This window comes from Hibiscus syriacus, unplaced genomic scaffold (assembly GCF_006381635.1).
Source record: "Hibiscus syriacus cultivar Baekdansim isolate YM2019G1 unplaced genomic scaffold, ASM638163v2 tig00116938_pilon, whole genome shotgun sequence".
Taxonomy (NCBI): Eukaryota; Viridiplantae; Streptophyta; class Magnoliopsida; order Malvales; family Malvaceae; genus Hibiscus; species Hibiscus syriacus.
In genome coordinates, this window is record NW_024063476.1 from 619980 (window position 1) to 637282 (window position 17303).

The following is a 17303-nucleotide window of genomic DNA, read 5'->3' on the forward strand; positions in this document are numbered from 1 at the left end:
ACCTAGACCGGTTTTTTTACCGGATAAAAAACCGGTTTGAAAAAAACCGGTTAAAACCGGTTTTTATTCGGAAAAAAAAAACCGGTCTGGGTTTAAAAAACTAGCCGTTAATATAGCCGTTGTGGGGGTTTTGTGACCATTTTTGATCGTTTTTTTCTTTAAAAAATTTCCATTTTACCACCCTAAACATGTATAAATAGGTTGGGGATGTATTTGGTTGATTACAAATTTCTCAAATCTTATTACACAACACTTAAACATCTCTCAAATCTTACTTTTGTAATTTTTTGTTCATCATGAGTAACACGGCTGAATCTTCCGTCGGGGGAAACCTTGAAGTCGTGAGAGTGATCGAACACACTCGAAACAAAGACATTTGGGATCACTAAGATTTATGTGAGATGTCAAATGGCTCGAGGAGGGCGCGTTGTAAACTTTGTCTAAAATTTCTTGCATCGGAAGGAAACACAACGTTGAAGAACCATTTGACAAAATCATGCAAGGTACTTCGCTCAAGATCGGATCCTAGTCAATCGAATCTTACACCGCAAGGTAGTGTTTTTGTTTACGACAACGAAAAATTACGAGAAGCGTTTACAAAGTTCGTGATTACAAAAGCATTGTCGTTCGACCACTTTGATGATGAAGATTTCACGATAACAATTCAACAACTAATGCAACCACGTTATACTCAAGTAAGTCGTACTACCCTTCGAAGAGATGCTATAAAAATGTGGCGTACGGTGAGGGAAAAAATGATTTTAGGATTCCAAGAACACCGTTATGGTGTGTCGCTTACATGTGACGTTTGGAGTTCCCCTAATAATACCGGAAATTCTTTTTTAGCCGTTACGTCACATTGGTTAGATCAAGATAATTGGCAAATGATGAAAAGAACAATCGCGTTTGAATTATTCGGTGAGCCGCATACCGGTGCTAATTTATTTACACTTTTAAAAAGGGTAATTTGTCTTTATAAATTAGAAAATAAAGTTTTTTCTATATCCTTTGATAATGCATTGAATAATACAAACGCGGTTCCAAGATTGAAAATATTACTTTCACCGATTTTAGACGGTGCGTTTTTTCATACCCGTTGCGTTGCACACATAATTAATTTATCCGTGCAAGCCGATTTGGAGGTTATTGAGCCGATTAGATTAGAATTTAAAACAATGATAAAATCGGTTCTTTGTAACAACAACAAAAGACTAAATGATTATAAACGATTTTGTAAGTCCGTTAATAAAAAAGCTTTGGGTCCTAATTTGGATTGTCCAACTCGTTGGAACTCAACTTGGATGATGATGCATACTGCCTTAAGGCAAAGGGAAACATTGCAAACATTTCACGATCGGCTTTTCGAGAGGGGTCATGTCCCAAACATTTATCCGGATTCGAGTTGGGAAACTATAGCCAAAATAACCGATTTGCTTGAGGTTTTTAAAAATGCAACAACTTTTTTATCCGGTGTTTATTACCCTACTAGCCCGTTGGTTCTTAATCAAATATTTTTGTTGGCTACCCGACTAAATGACTTTGAATTTGAAACCGAAGTTTTTCAAGAAATTGGCTTTGCAATGAATGAAAAACTTTTAAAATATTTTAAGGAGATTCCCCCCATTTTTACTTGTGCCGCCGCTTTAAACCCAACGTTAAATGTTGGTGGGGTTGAAACACTAATTGAACAAATTGCGTTTGCTTTTAATCTAACCGATGATGAACCCAACTTTGTCCAAAACCAAATAAATTATTTTAACAAATGTTTTCGAGACATGATTGCAATTTATTTAACTAAATACGGATCAAGTAGTGTAATACACGATCAAATGAGAATGAATGCGGAATCATCTAGTAGACGTCCAAGTAACATAAATTTGAATCTTTTTAACACTCTTGTAAATTCCCAATCCAAACGATCACGTACTACCACCCCAAGTAGCGAGTTGGGAAATTATATGTCATGCAATTTTCTATCAAAAATGACATTTGAAAAGTTTGAAAGTTTGGATATTTTGGCTTGGTGGAAAGAAAAGGAAGCACAATTTCCGATTCTAGCCGCCATGGCCCGTGATTTACTAACCGTCCAAGCTTCTACGGTAGCTTCGGAATCCGCTTTTTCTGTTAGTGGCAGGGTTATATCGCAACGGAGATCAAGACTAAGTCCCGAGTCGGTGGAAGTATGCATTTGTTTAAAGGATTATTTGGATGGAGCGGCTCGTAAGCAACATATCACCACCCTAGAAGATGCAATTGATGCCGATTTGGAAGCAAACTTACACATTGAAGAAGTCGAACTTGGAATATCCCTCCAAACGAAGAAGGCGAAGATGATGAAGAAGAGATGGCAATGTAGTTTATTTTATAACTTTATTTCAATTATCGTAAACTTTGTTTCAATTATCGAACTTGAAGTTTTTAAGTATTTGAATTTATCGAACTTGGAAGTTTTTAAGTATTTGAATTTATCAAACTTGGAAGTATTTAAGTATTTCAATTATGTTGAGTTAATTAAGCATTTCAATTAAGTATTTGAATTTATCGAACTTGAGGTTTGATGCTTTCTCTTTGATTCTCTCTTGATTCTAGTTGCTTGATGTTTCTTGTCTTTGATCAATGGCTTCTAAGCTTGCTTAAATACACCTTGAATCACTTCTGAACGTTAGTGATAATTAATGAAGATAATATAGCCGTTTAAGTGTGAAAACATTTAATAAAAATGCTTGGAGCGTGGGGGAATCGGTACCCTCTCATAGGGAATCGGTTTCCTCTCATAGGGAATCGGTTCCCTAAGTGTAAAATTCAAATATTTCGACCGTTGAATAGGGGGAATCGGTACCCCCCTATGGGGGAATCGGTACCCCCTATGGGGGAATCGGTTCCCTCCGAGCATTCTGGAAATCTCGGAGCCAAACCATTCAGTGAGGAATCGGTACCCCCTTGGGGGGGAATCGGTTCCCTATGAGCAATCTGGAATATTAAAATCGGTTTTTTTATAACCGGTTTTTAAAAAAAACCGGTTTTTTTAAAACCGAAACCGGTTACACCGGTTAGGATATCCGGCCCTCCAAACCGGTTAAAAACCGAACCGGTTATTTTATAAACCGGTTTTTTTCTATGAGAAAAAAACCGGATCGGATAAAAACCGATCCGGATCGGATTGAAATCCGACAAATGTTCACTCTATATCTAACTATCATTTTTGTTTCATTTTGATCATTTGATTATTTTTTTTCTATAATCATCACTAAAGCTACGTTTTTATTTTATTTTAATCACATAATATAATGACATATCATCATCGAAAAATAAAAAGAAATGTTGCATCAGTAGTTTTATTAATTTTCTAACGGCAAATGGTCAAATGAAAGCAAAATTTTTAAAATAGTTGGGTGACAAACAAAATCAAAGTGATAATTGGGTGACTAAAGCTGTAGTTTACCTATATATTTATTATTTCATTTATAAACTATCAATATTTTTAGGATAAATTATGTATTTAGTTACTCAACTATTTTTGCAATTTCGTTTTGGTTATCCAACTATTTTTAAAAAATCATACCTAAAATTCTATTTTGATCATCCACCGTTAAAAAAAACTATTGATGTGATAATTTTTAACGATAACGTGGTATAATTTTATGATGTCACACTAGCATCATTGTTAATTTTAAACATAACTAAAATAGAACTATATGTATTATTTTAAAAAAATGAATTAACCAAAACGAAACTACGAAAATTATCTGGTGATTAAATACATAATTTGCCCTACAAAATAAATATTAGAGTTTAAAATTGAAGGATTTCTCGTCCATGTGCTCTTTACCTTAGTTTTATTTTGTTACAAGTGTTCTAATTTCACCAAAATTCTTGTTTAAGGTAGAGATTATGTCTAACACATTCCAATACTTACAAAATATAAATTCTTGATAAAATATAAATTTTTGGATAAATTAAAACACAAAGATATAAGAGAATAAATAAATAAATAATATATATATATATATATATATATATACTTATATCACTTATCAAATCTTAAAATAATAATAAAATGAAAATATAAACATCGATAATGGATTTAACTAAAAAATCTTAAACTTTTAGAAAATAATTTAAATATTTATTTTTAATTTAAAAAAAGAAAAGGGAAAAAAACACCTGAGATCTAAGAGAGACGACAAAAGGGGAAAATATAGACACAATCTCGAAGCCCATACATTTTAACTCAAAATCCTTCCCTTTTAAAAGCCCTAGCCCCTTCCATCTTCCCTCACTTTCGTCTTTCCCTGTCTACGTTCCGAACAATAAAATCTTTCCTTTCTCGTTTACTTTACACTTCAATCATGTCTTGCTTCACTAGCAAATACGCCGGTAATTACCCTTCCCTTCTCTTTGGCGTTGATTTTATCTTTATAATCTCCTTGATATATTGATTTTATTAGGATCTTCTGAACTCGTGTTCATTTTTGTTGCGATCTACTTGTCAGTGGGTATTAACTAAATTTATTTGTTCGGTGTTTTTTAATCTAAAGAAACATAACTGATTTTCCCTAATTTTTAATATAAACTAAATCCATTCAACTTGTTTTATTTTCTTTCTTTCTTTCTTTCTTTTTTTGGAGGGGGTTTTAATTTCTGAAGATCCAGATCTGCATGAATACACTTATTTATCTCTCCAATCTTTCTTTTTAGCTGAGCAGTATTTTTTGAATATTTAGTAGTTGAAAGTTTTTAATTTAATTATTAGTACTAGATGTGCTTAAAAGTGTTATGATTTCATCTGATTCAAGATTAAGGTGGGAAAAGAAGATGAATTAAGTTGTTTTTGTTAATTATTTGGGTAAACTACGCGTTTGGTACTCCAACTATCACTTTTGTTCCATTTTGTACGAAAAAAAATAGTTGGGTGACCAAACAGAACAAAAGTGAAAGTCGGGTACTAAACGTAATTATGTACTTGGTTTTTTTTTCATTTTAGATCTCATATTACTGAAACCTTATCCGTTCACCCTTATTTTGCTTCATTTTTTTAACATTTGGATCTCTGTTTGTTAAATCTTTAATGGGAAGTTGGTGGCTTGTTTATTTGTTTTGAATCATGAATATTGTAGATGAGTTAGCCAAGAACGCATCCTACATTGGCACCCCAGGAAAGGGTATCCTTGCTGCTGATGAATCCACTGGCACAATTGGAAAGCGTCTTTCGAGCATTAATGTCGAGAATATTGAAGAAAACAGACGTGCTCTGCGTGAGCTCCTCTTTACCACTCCAGGAACTCTTCAATACTTAGTGGTGTTATTCTATTTGAGGAAACCCTCTATCAAAAAACTGCTTCAGGTATTATCACAAAACACGATTGTTATACAAAGAATGTATTGATGGTTATTAATTTATGATTGTTTATTTTCAATGTGCAGGAAAGCCCTTTGTTGATGTTTTGAAGGAAGGCGGTGTCCTCCCTGGTATCAAAGTCGACAAGGGTACAGTTGAGCTTAATGGAACTAATGGTGAGACTTTCACTCAGGGTCTTGATGGTCTTGCACAGCGATGCCAGAAGTATTATGTTGCAGGTGCTCGCTTTGCCAAATGGCGTGCTGTTCTTAAGATTGGCCTTAATGAGCCATCTGAACTTGCAATCCAAGAAAATGCCAATGGGCTAGCCATGTATGCTGCCATCTGCCAGCAGTGTGGCCTTGTCCCCATTGTCGAGCCCGAAATTCTTGTTGACGGATCTCATGACATTAAAAAGTGTGCTGAAGTTACAGAGCGTGTTCTTGCGGCTTGCTACAAGGCTCTAAATGACGACCATGTCATTCTTGAAGGTACCCTTTTGAAGCCTAACATGGTGACCCCGGGTTCCAACTCTCCTAAGGTTGCACCAGAGGTTATCGCAGAGTACACCGTCCCTGCCTTGCAGTGTACCGTCCCTGCTGCAGTTCCAGCTATTGTATTCTTGTCTGGTGGACAAAGTGAGGAAGAAGCTATCCTTAACCTTAATGCCACGAACAAGCTCCAGACCAAGAAGCCATGGTCACTCTCGTTCTCTTTCGGACGTGCCCTTCAGCAGAGTACTCTAAAGGCCTGGTCTGGAAAGGAGGAGAACTTGCAGAAGGCACAAGATGCTTTCCTTATTAGGTGCAAGGCTAACTCGGAGGCCACACTGGGTACCTATAAGGGTGATGCAAAGCTTGGGGAGGGTGCTGCCGAAAGCCTTCATGTCAAGGACTACAAATACTGAGAACAGTCTTTTGGTATATTGTGCCATTTTTAGCGTAGTTAAGTTCGGTATTGATATTAGGCTTTTTTTTTCGTTGCTCATGGAATTTATGGTGTGTTTGGTTCACAGAATGTAAGATTATCTGTGAGAATAAAATATTTTCAGGGAATAGGATTACTGAGAATGTTATATTATTGTGTTTGGTTGGTTTGGCATGTAGATTACAGTGTTTGTTTGAAAGAATAAAAGATTATTGGAATGTATATTTTATCAAATTATCTTTGGTCTATATTTTTTAACAAGTGAAATTTTAAATATTTAAATAAAAAATATTTATATAAAAAAATTATTTGTTGATAATATATTACGTATTTAAATATATTATGTATTATTTTAATTTTAATTAATATTAAATTTTACATAATTTATATAAAAATATATTAAATTTTTACATCAACATTTAACTAAATGTTTACATTGTGGAAATTAGTTTCGGTTTATACGTGATGTATTTACTGGGAGGTTTCTTGTATTTTTCAATCGATAAGGTTTATATTCTAGTATGAAAAGTGATTTAATATGACTTGAGGAATGATTTAATATACAAAGTGAAGAAAAAATTATAGTATACATGATGTATTAAATTAATTTCACTCGAAGAAATTTTTTATAATCAACTACATTAATCTTAAATGTTCCTTTTAACCATAATTTTTCCCCTTTGAACTTTTGATTAAAGAAAAAATATCTATAAATATATCACTTATAAGAGATCAAATACAAAATCTACTTGAACATTCAATTTTTAATAGCTTACAAAAACAAATATCATAAATTCAGTGCTTTTAATTTTTCATATAAATGCTTAACTTTTCATTGTTGAATTCTTTCGATTTACAAACAGCATCTATAACAGTTTTTGGCAGACAAGGAGAAACCATATTGCTCGCTTAGTAGTGCCAAGAGTGAAACTACATAAGGACTATAATAGAGATTTATAAGGTTGGGAAGTTACTTAAAAAAACTGGGGGAAAAAGAACAATTACATACTAACACTGGTTAATATGGGTCCACTTTCCACCACATGAATATTTAGCCAAAAAATGTTTGTTCCAAAAATTGAAAGGAAAAAAATGCATGTACACATACACATGGAACTAAAAATACCCTTTACGTTACTGAACAAACTCAATAACACTATAATACAAATTTACTCCGGTAAAAGTTTAAGGACTGACCAAAACTTTGGAAAAATTTTGCAGATGAAATAGACATTCAATAAGATAAAAAGGGGATAGAAGTAACCATCACCATTCTATATTTGTGATTGAAAGTTCATGCTCACAAAGAAGAAGAAAATATCAACTTGACATTTGCAAGCACACCTTTGGTTGTTGATCAGGCTTTGGAAACTGTCGTATGTGGACGCAAGCAATAAGATCAGATGTTCCCTTTGATTTGCTACATTATCTTTCTGAAGAGATACAACTGAGATGAGTATAGGTCCAAAAGCATATTGAACCAACTTTCAAAAATGTTTTACCATCAGATTTCAAATATTTACAAGGTAGCTACACGACACTAAATTCACTTGTCAAGAAGATAAAAGAAAATGTACTTCTAGTTTGTTTATTTTTCACCTGAAACCCAAACGTTTCTTGAAGCCAATCAAGAACGTCTTCATCTTTCTTTCTCTTGTGATTATTGGGCCAAGGTAGACCCCTTGTGTTACGAAGAGCATAAACAGCTGCTTGGATCTGCATTATGGTAAATATGAAAGAAAGGAAAAGAAAATTGTTAGTTCAAAACAGATCATCAGAAAATATACAAATTTAAGACATACCTCAGGATATTGCATAATAGCCTGGTTTGCACTATCAGGATCAAGAGGAAGGATGTTGTAGGGGACCAAAATCAGTGTTTGTTCTGCAACTTTATCTTGAGCTTCCAAAATCTTCTACAAACCTTAATAATTATAATATCTTTCACATCCAGAGATTTGAAATCAAAAGTGGTAAATTACATTCACAAGAAAGAAGCCAAAAGCCTAGAATTAGCTTTAAACAATCCCAAAGTTCTACATAACAACTCTCAGGAAAAGAAAATAAAAATTGTTAAAAAAGGGTGCAGACCCAGTTCCCTCCTGTTTCATTTCTTTTCCTCTTGTACAAAGCAGCTTAATTTCATTGTGGCAACTCCAAGAACAACAGGTTTAGCAAAATAAAAATTCTTTACAGTCATAAAAATATATAGTAAATAGATTATCCATTATTTGTTCACAGATTACTAAACCTCAGTGCTAAAGGACCATGCCGTTATTGTCACACTGCATTACCCAAATTGCCAAAACATTTCTACATTTCAAAGGCTTTTAAAGCATATAATAAGAAAAACCGTTAGATTAAGACTAGTTTACTCACTCTTTCAAGACGTTGCAGGAGTGCAGTTTTAAATTGGCGAACACCACGTCCACTAGAAGTGGGATCCAACCTCAAATGCATAGAATCGGCCTACAAAGAATACCATAAATTCTACTTAAGATTGCAGACAATATTATAGAATACAGCAAGTAATAACGAAGCAAGAAGCAGATCATGGGCAAGAATGACATGACATAAGAGATACCAAGATGCTTGACACTGAAAAGACGGCTGCAGATGTCACATTGCTTTTCACTTGGGCTGTGAGTAGCCATTTTTCTTCTAATATCCTTTTCACTCAATTAACCATTTAGATTCATGCAACATTATTTTCTGCATGTCTACTCAGAACTTTGTGGGAGGAGATTCAATGATATAACTAAACTAAAACTAACAAAGTTAAAAATGCAATATGAAAAGAAAAGTCAAATTAAGATCCTCTAACCTAATATAGATGCAAAAAACCGAACAAAAACTCTGACCCAATTACTTGAAACGTGCAACATACAAATTATTATTCAATGATATAACTAAACTAAAAATTCAAAAGGTATTAAGAATCTCTCTGATCTCGGTACCCATTCGGATATAGATTTTCAATAATATTCTAAACCCCTTCTGTGTAATGTTCATTTGCAATGATATTCTGAAACTGTACTTGTATAATTCGTTTCTTGACATAGCAGTTCTTACATGAATTTTGTCCAATGTTCCATGATTTGATATTGCAGGCGACGAACTACTACTACAGGCCGGATTTAACAAAAGCTGCCCTTGCAAGGTTAAACATGTTTAGCTTTCGTAGTTAACCTGTAATTAGCATGACATTTATCTAGAGAGCTTGTTTCCGAACATATGCTGAACTGCAGAAGCCGAATTTGTACTCCGGCTTTAATTTTCTATCCTGATTTTATCTATTTCTTACGGTTCAACTAATATTTTATCTATTTCTTACCGTTCAATTAATTTTATGCAATTTATGTCGACAAGTCATTACAAGGTCAGTGTTTTTCCAGTTGATGTGTTATATTTCTCTTAATCATTTGTGTTCATTTAAAAACCAGAAGAAATCAAACCAAACACAGATAGAAGTTCCAGTTCAATAAACAATGCATTAGTTTCATAAACGAAGAAGAAAAGGTTCACATCTATGAAAACATACATGGTTTTTCAATGAAAGATGGATAACTCCTTAGATTTTGAATGAGTTTAACTGCTGCAACTCAATTGAGCTCAAATTCTGGGTGCATTGAAAAATAGTTGCATCTCAATTAGTCCCACAAACCCATAAAAATTAGAAAAATAATGAGCAGATCAATATAGTAGAGAAAATACAGAAACGTGAGTGAAAACACAAACCCATAAAAATTGAACAATGAAACAAATTGAAATATCAACGTCAAGAATCAAATAAAAATGTTGAAAATATCAACGGTAAAAACAAATACCTAAAAGGGAGATGGGAGACTAATACGCCATAAGAAAATTTGAACGTCAAATCGAAGAAGAAACATATTTTCTTTCAGTCAGAACCAAGCGGGGAGAAGGGTATTTTAGACAACGGGAATCGAGAATAAGCAAATACCTAAGAGAGACGGGGGATTGATATTCCCAGTAAAAGAGGAAAAATTCTCACTGTTGGTATTCATTCTTTACATGCATTTGAGAATGAAGCTCATCCAAACATGGATATCGTTACCTCGAAAAAAACATTACTGGCAAGAATGAAATATGACGTGAACCAAACGGGCCCTTAGGTTGTGAAATCAGACAAATAAGCTTGGGGGAGCCTTTGTGCTCGTTGGGTGTCCTTTTGGTCTCTTCAAGTTCAAAACAATTTAAAATTACGAAGTTTGACTTATTATAATTATTATAATACGTTTGTTTTACTTGCATAACCCATTCATCGAATAAAGTAAAATATGAGTACTCCTCATGTTATTACCCTAGCATTTCTCCATGTTAAAACATTTATTCAATAAATTTTCTTCATGAGCATGTTAAACAAACCACATTTAAGGCACCCATAGGTGTTATAATTTTTCTCAAGTCGTTAAATCTCAAGTGTCTTTAGCGATTAAAGAGAATGTTATTTTTTTATGTTTTGAGTTAAGCAGTTATATTTGTAGGTATATTGTCAATGATTAAAAAATATTTTAAACATATATTATCTTATAATTACTTTATACTAATCATTAACAATAAAAATGAAACATCAAAATATGGATTCTACCACAACCTTGATTGCTATAGTGATATGTTGTTATACACAGTTGACTATAACTCTTTCCAACACTGAGCTCGCAAATCGGGTTGGAATTCAAAATGGTTTCTCTCTCTTGAATTCAAATCGATGGGGTTGGAAGATTGAACCATGAGTTTTGGTAGGGACTGAATCAGGTGAGAGCCTTTTGAGTGAAATGGAAAAGAAGAAGACAATGTTAATGGGTTTTGATTGGTTATTTCGTTCGTTGAACAGTCAAGTTAGTTGACTTAACACTCCACCTCAGCATTCTGTTCTCTTTGTAACGTCTCATATGATCAATTTGTTATAAATCAATAACGTTAATGACCCATTAGTTAGTTTTGAAACTTTAATGGAAAAAACAAAATTGATTCAAAGATAAATGACCATTTGTATAATTTACCCATATTTACACCCATCATCATTTAATTATAAAACGATTTTAAATTAATTATTTATGTTTTAACTTTATTAATCAAATTATTTAATTACGTAGATAATCTCATTCAAGTGTTAATATTTAACAAAGTAAATGATATGACAATTAAACATTTTGTATAATTGTATATTTGATTTATGTTACTATTCTATTAAATTGGTTGTTATCTTTTTTTATTACCTTCGGGGTGAATACAAGATAATACATGTTCAAAACTCTCAATTATTTGACACAAACTCTCATACACCTTTTACATATACGGTGCTCGAATCCGAGATCTCAATGAATAACAACAATTCTTTAACCACTAAGGTCGTTTGGTTCGTGCTAAATTTGTTGTAATTTTAATTTAATTTAATAAATTTTAATTAAAATTTTTAAATTATATATTTAATCATTCAACTATTCATACGGTTTTATTTTAGTCACTCAACTATTTTTTAAAATCATACAAAACGTTATGTTTTAGTCTCACTTTGATCACACATCGTTAAAAAATTAACGATGATGTTGACGTATCACTATAGATTGATTGCTTTTACAATCAAAAGAAGCATGAATTCCACAAAGGTGTAATAAGGGGCGGACCTATGAGTAGCCCGGGGTAGCCCGAACAACCCTCAAATTTCTCCTAATAGTTTTAATTTTGCTTCTCCTAAAGTTTTGTCCTGACAAAGGGGTAACCCCTAGTTCTCTAAACACAATCTGATTCCATATTTTAGTTAAGTTCTCATGGAATTTTTTTTTGCAACCCCTAAAGTTTTGTTATGGGTCCGCCCCTAGGTGTAATGATAAAAATTCGTCGATTTTTCTGTATGTACTTTACAATCAATATTTCAATTTTTATCAAAATATATTATATTGGATGAAAACTGTTAGTTGATAAATGATTAATCCATGTTGTTAGCGTGTTATGTGTCACGTCCTCAAAGTAATGGCGCGACATAGTCCACGTCCCAAAAGTGATTACATGACATGTGTTATATTAATAACTAAATATATTTAAAAATATCACATCAACAATATGAATACAAAAAACAGTTTTAATCTGTAAATTTTTTTTATCAAAAATTACAATATTAAAAGATCAAATGCTCCTAAATCATTAAGAAATGATCATTTATGCAAAGAATATATTTTTATCATGATACCTTCCTCCACAAAAGAAACAACTTAGTCACCCCCAGAGATTGAATTCCATAAAATTATCTAAATCGTCATCCCAGCAGAAGTACCCTTTCTGCATAGCAGGTGGAGTTAAGATCAACCCTTCTGCCATACTCTCCAGTATCCCCGGCATGTTGAACACCTCTTCTTCATCCACCACCAAAATCTCCGGACACGCTCCAACGTTCTCCGAGGACGCCAATGGCGGCGGAGACGACGTTTCACCATTACCGAAACCCGCCTCCGACGCAGCCTTCATGGCTGCACACTGAATATCCCTTATGGAAGATGACCTAGCACGTGGTAATGCATAAACAGAGTCAGGAAAGTTGAAGGAAGCTGAATCTCCCTTGAGGGCCAAAGCCGCTGCATCATATGCCTTGGCCGCCATGGCCGGAGTGGAGAATGTCCCTAGCCAGATTCGAGACTTCTTGTTCGGCTCTCGAAGCTCGCTCACCCACTTCCCGTTCCTTCTCCTCACGCCTTTGTAAATTGGGTGCCGAGTCTCTTGAAACTTCTTCCTCCCAGCTTTTCGTTTCTGGGATTGGGTTGGACTCCCATCACCATGTTCATGGCTTTTTGAGCTTAGCACTGCTATGTGTTTCATTTTCCAAGACTCAGAGATGGTTAGCTTTTGTTGAAGAAGAAGATGGGGGTTTAAATATTGCATGAGAAACGTGTTTCATGCTATGATTTTTGTTACTTCATCCACACTTGGCACGTGGTGATGGGGAGAATCCAAATGTGATTCACGTGGGGAAAATTACAAATACCAACACGTGGTCACTGGCACAACATAACTTTCTATCTTCTTTTTTTCTTTTTCTTTTTCCTTCTAATTAAATGCTAAAGTTATGTAGGATTTGTTAATTCAAAATAAATTTTATGTCTAGTCACGTGGTGTTTTTTTTTCTTTATAAAGCAACAATTTATAATGTTAATATCAAGCAAAAAGTAAAAAGCAAAAAGAAAATATTATCAAAGACTCGTAAATTAAATAAGTCTTATCTGAAGCTATTAAGCAGCTTCAATAGTAGAGGGAAATATTATTTTTTTTATGAAAATTATATGTTTGAGTATTTGTGTCAGTAAAGTATGAATGTATTGTTAATTGATTAAGAAAAATTATGAACAAATATTTTATAATTACCTCTTACTATTAAAAAAAGCGGTAAACTACACGTTTAGTATTTAAATTATTACTTTTGTTTCTTTGATACCCAAACTTTATTTTTTTAAAAATCATATGTAATATTTAATTTAAGTTTCAATTTGATATCCCGCCGTTAAAAAATCAATAAAACTACTGACATGGTATTTTTTTTATTTTTTTAAAGATGATGTGATATTTTCTTATGGTGACGCATCAACATCACCTTAAATTTTTAACATCAATGTATTAAAATGAAATATAAACTAAATATTAAATATGTTTTGGGAAAAAATTAGATACTAAAACGTAACAAAAATCATAGTTTAAATATTAAATGTTTAATTTACCTGAAAAAGTCTACTCCATCGTGAACTGCTAATATTCCTTCACATTTGACCAATAAATTGCTGATTATAAAATAAAATAAAACAAGGTTTTTTTTTGTAAAATTTAGAAAATAAAAATAAGTGTAAAATGGAATGATGTAATTCTTTTTAGGGTAAATTACACATATGGTCTCTCGACTATAAGATATTATTTTGTTAAGTCTCTTGGCTATTAAAAGTTATAAAATAGTCTATTGACTATAGAGAATTACTTTATTGAGTCTCCCAACTATTAAAAGTTACAAAATAGTCAATCGACTATTCATTATGTTTCAAACTTTCTTTTTTTGGTTAAATGTTAACGGTCGTTTGAGCTGAAAGTTAATATGTGAGATCATATTTTTATCATATATTAGTCAGCAGGTTAACATTCAACTCGGTCTGTCGCCAATTTTTTAACGTAAAATGACGAGTTTTGAACATAATGAATAGTCGAGTAACCATTTTGTAACTTTTAATAGTCGAGGGACACATCAAAGCAACTCCCTATAGTTTGAGGATTATTTTATAACTTTTAATAGTTGAATGACTCAGTAAAGTAATATCTTATAGTTGGGGGACCATTTGAATAATTAACCTTTTTTTTAAATAATTTTGAGTCATCATAATGTAGTATATGTTTATAATATTTTTTTAGTCATTCATGACACTTATTATGCATACATAATTACTTAACGTGTAGTATATGTTTATATATTTTTAGTCATGGATAAGTTTAAAAGTTTTCAGTTTAATTACTAAACTTTCAATTTGTTCATGTTTTAATCACTCTAATTTATTTTATTAATAATTTTTGTGGCATGACATTTTTATTAATATATAAGTAAAATAAAATAAAATAAATTTAAAAGTTAGAGCAATTAAATTAGGAGTAATTTGAAAGTTAAATAATTAAATTAAAAAATTAAACTTCAGTGACCAAAACAGGATTGAGAAGTTAGTTGAGTGATGAATGATGTAATTTATCCATAAAATATATACAATCCAAATGAAACATAAAGTGGTACGCGTAATTTTGATAAGATTAAAAGTTTAGGTACTAAATCTATAGTTTACCAATACGTTTTTAAGACATACTTTAATGCGGGGGTAGGACAACTTTTGACAGAATGATGTAAGGAACAGAACAAGAGGCCAACCAACCAACCAAGTAGGTTTGTTTTTTATTTTTTTTAAGTTTCATCTTATTTAGTTCGGACCAATCTTAGTACATTTGATTTTTGATAGGTGAGTCTCATAATAATTTTTTTTTGTATACACAATGACTAAAACTCGAAATATTACTTGAGCAATATCAAATTATTTATCACCTGAACAAATTTTTTTTATACACAATGACTAAAACTCGAAATATTACTTGAACAATATCAAATTATTTATCACCTGAACGAATCTTGCTGGTAAGTAGGTGTTGCAGTTTTCACACTAATATTGTTGCTAATAGCTTGGTACAGCCGAAGGTCCAAATCTTCAGTCTTGCTAGGAACAACTAAACTGCGTGAAAACGGTGTTGTTTTAAACATGGCCCAATGGAAAATGAATTTAATTATACTAATTAACATATATTCCAGCTTTTCTTTATGATAAATTAACCAATTAAATCCCTTCATTAACCATTAAATTATGTTGATATCATAAAAGAATTATCACATGATATGTGACGTTGATTAATATATTAACATGGATCACATGTTATTTCAACATAAATTAATGGTCAACATTAATAAAAGGTTTAATTATATGAATTGTAGTCGGTAATGTCTGTGCACGCTATTTAATTTTTTATAAATTTAATTCGAGCACATAATCAGATTTTTTATCACAGTAAATCACATGTTTAACTAATAATCTTATTTAAGATCATTTTAAACAATTTTGACATCCTAAACGAAAATTGAAAAATCAACCCTTATAAAATGAAAGTATATTTCACATTCTCTTAACGGAGTTAAAAATTGACCAATCTCCGCCTTTGCTAACTGAATAGAATTCAGAACCTCTATAAACCAGTTTAAGCAAGGAGAATTCATATTCTCTCTTAACGGAGTTAAAATTTATAATATGGGGTGACAATTTTTTTAAACACAGGTCAATTTCATTTAAAAGATTCAAATATTTTTAAAAATAGTGTATTTTTATATTATATATAAAATTAATATAAAAAAACCTTTTAAGAAATTTTTGAGGTGTCAATTGACACCCTTGTAGTATATTTGCTCCGTCAATGTATATTTTTTATTGAAATTATTTTTTATGTGGATCAAAAAAACAACATAATCTTGAAAAAATAATTATTGGAAGGATAGAATTATCATTGATCGTTTTAATTAGGTACAACCGAATACCTATAATTTAGTTTAGGTTCAATATTATGATCAAAATTAAATTCGATAGAAAATAATGTATTGATTAATCCTAATATAATTGGATTCTCACGCTTCAAAGTAAAAAAATAAGATAAAAATCTTTTTAAAAAATAAAACTATCTAAGAGAAATTTTTAAGAAAAATATTTTGTATTTTCTAAATTGGATGAACGGTACAAATGAGGGTACTCTATTTATAGACTAATAAAATCTTAAAATTTAACCAGAGGTAGTGATAGAGATAAAGATACAAATATTCTTGTATAATTTTATCACTAATTTAATTTAAAAGACAGAATAAAATAAATAATAAATAAATTATAATTTTATCTAAATCTTGTAATAAATTAAATTAATGATAAATTTGGTATTAAATTATCTAAAATACATAATTTTAAAGTGAAATTTAATTATAAGGGTATTCAACATAGTTTTCTTTCTTTAACTTGTGCCGTTATTAGTTTTTTTTTCTTTTTTATTTTTGTGATCGGCAACGACACCAACCTTAGTGATGGTTGTTGACCGTCAATATTTATTGTTTTTTTATTATATTATATTATATATTTGTTTTTTATTGTTTTTAATTTTTAATAATGTGATCTTTATGACATGATTTCCTCTGCCTTTATGGCATGTTTCCCTATATCTTATGACACGTTTTCGGTCGTTTGGACGTTATTTTGTTTATCTATTTTCTCAGGGTTGGATTTGACATCATCACAACTGATCAAGATGACGTTTTATTATCATGATGATCTTCCCTGATCCAGACCCCCATAATGGATTTGGTTATGTGATTTGCGCTCGTGAATAGTTTTCTTACGTCGCTCGATTTTGATTTGCGATTTGTCGATGATCTTTCAATAGCTTGATCTCCTTTTATAGTTTGTTTGCCAATGCAATC

The 17303-nt window shown here is 31.8% G+C and overlaps 1 protein-coding gene, 1 long non-coding RNA gene and 1 pseudogene across 2 annotated transcripts; 1 reads left to right on the top strand and 2 right to left on the bottom strand.

The window, feature by feature from the left end:
• The first annotated feature begins 4334 nt into the window (after positions 1 to 4334).
• LOC120188119 lies at positions 4335 to 6248 on the top strand (annotated as a pseudogene).
• Positions 6249 to 7661: 1413 nt separating this feature from the next.
• LOC120188089 lies at positions 7662 to 8181 on the bottom strand. The gene is made up of 3 exons (XR_005522384.1): positions 8068 to 8181; positions 7865 to 7981; positions 7662 to 7698 (listed from the first exon to the last, which is right to left on the bottom strand). It is a non-coding gene; the product is annotated as an uncharacterized LOC120188089 (long non-coding RNA).
• A 4303-nt stretch (positions 8182 to 12484) lies between these two features.
• Positions 12485 to 13102, bottom strand: LOC120188088 (dehydration-responsive element-binding protein 1F-like). Its single transcript, XM_039191618.1, has one exon. It carries the CDS (start codon positions 13100 to 13102, stop codon positions 12506 to 12508), a length of 597 nt encoding a protein of 198 aa, XP_039047549.1. The 3' UTR covers positions 12485 to 12505.
• Positions 13103 to 17303: the final 4201 nt, after the last annotated feature.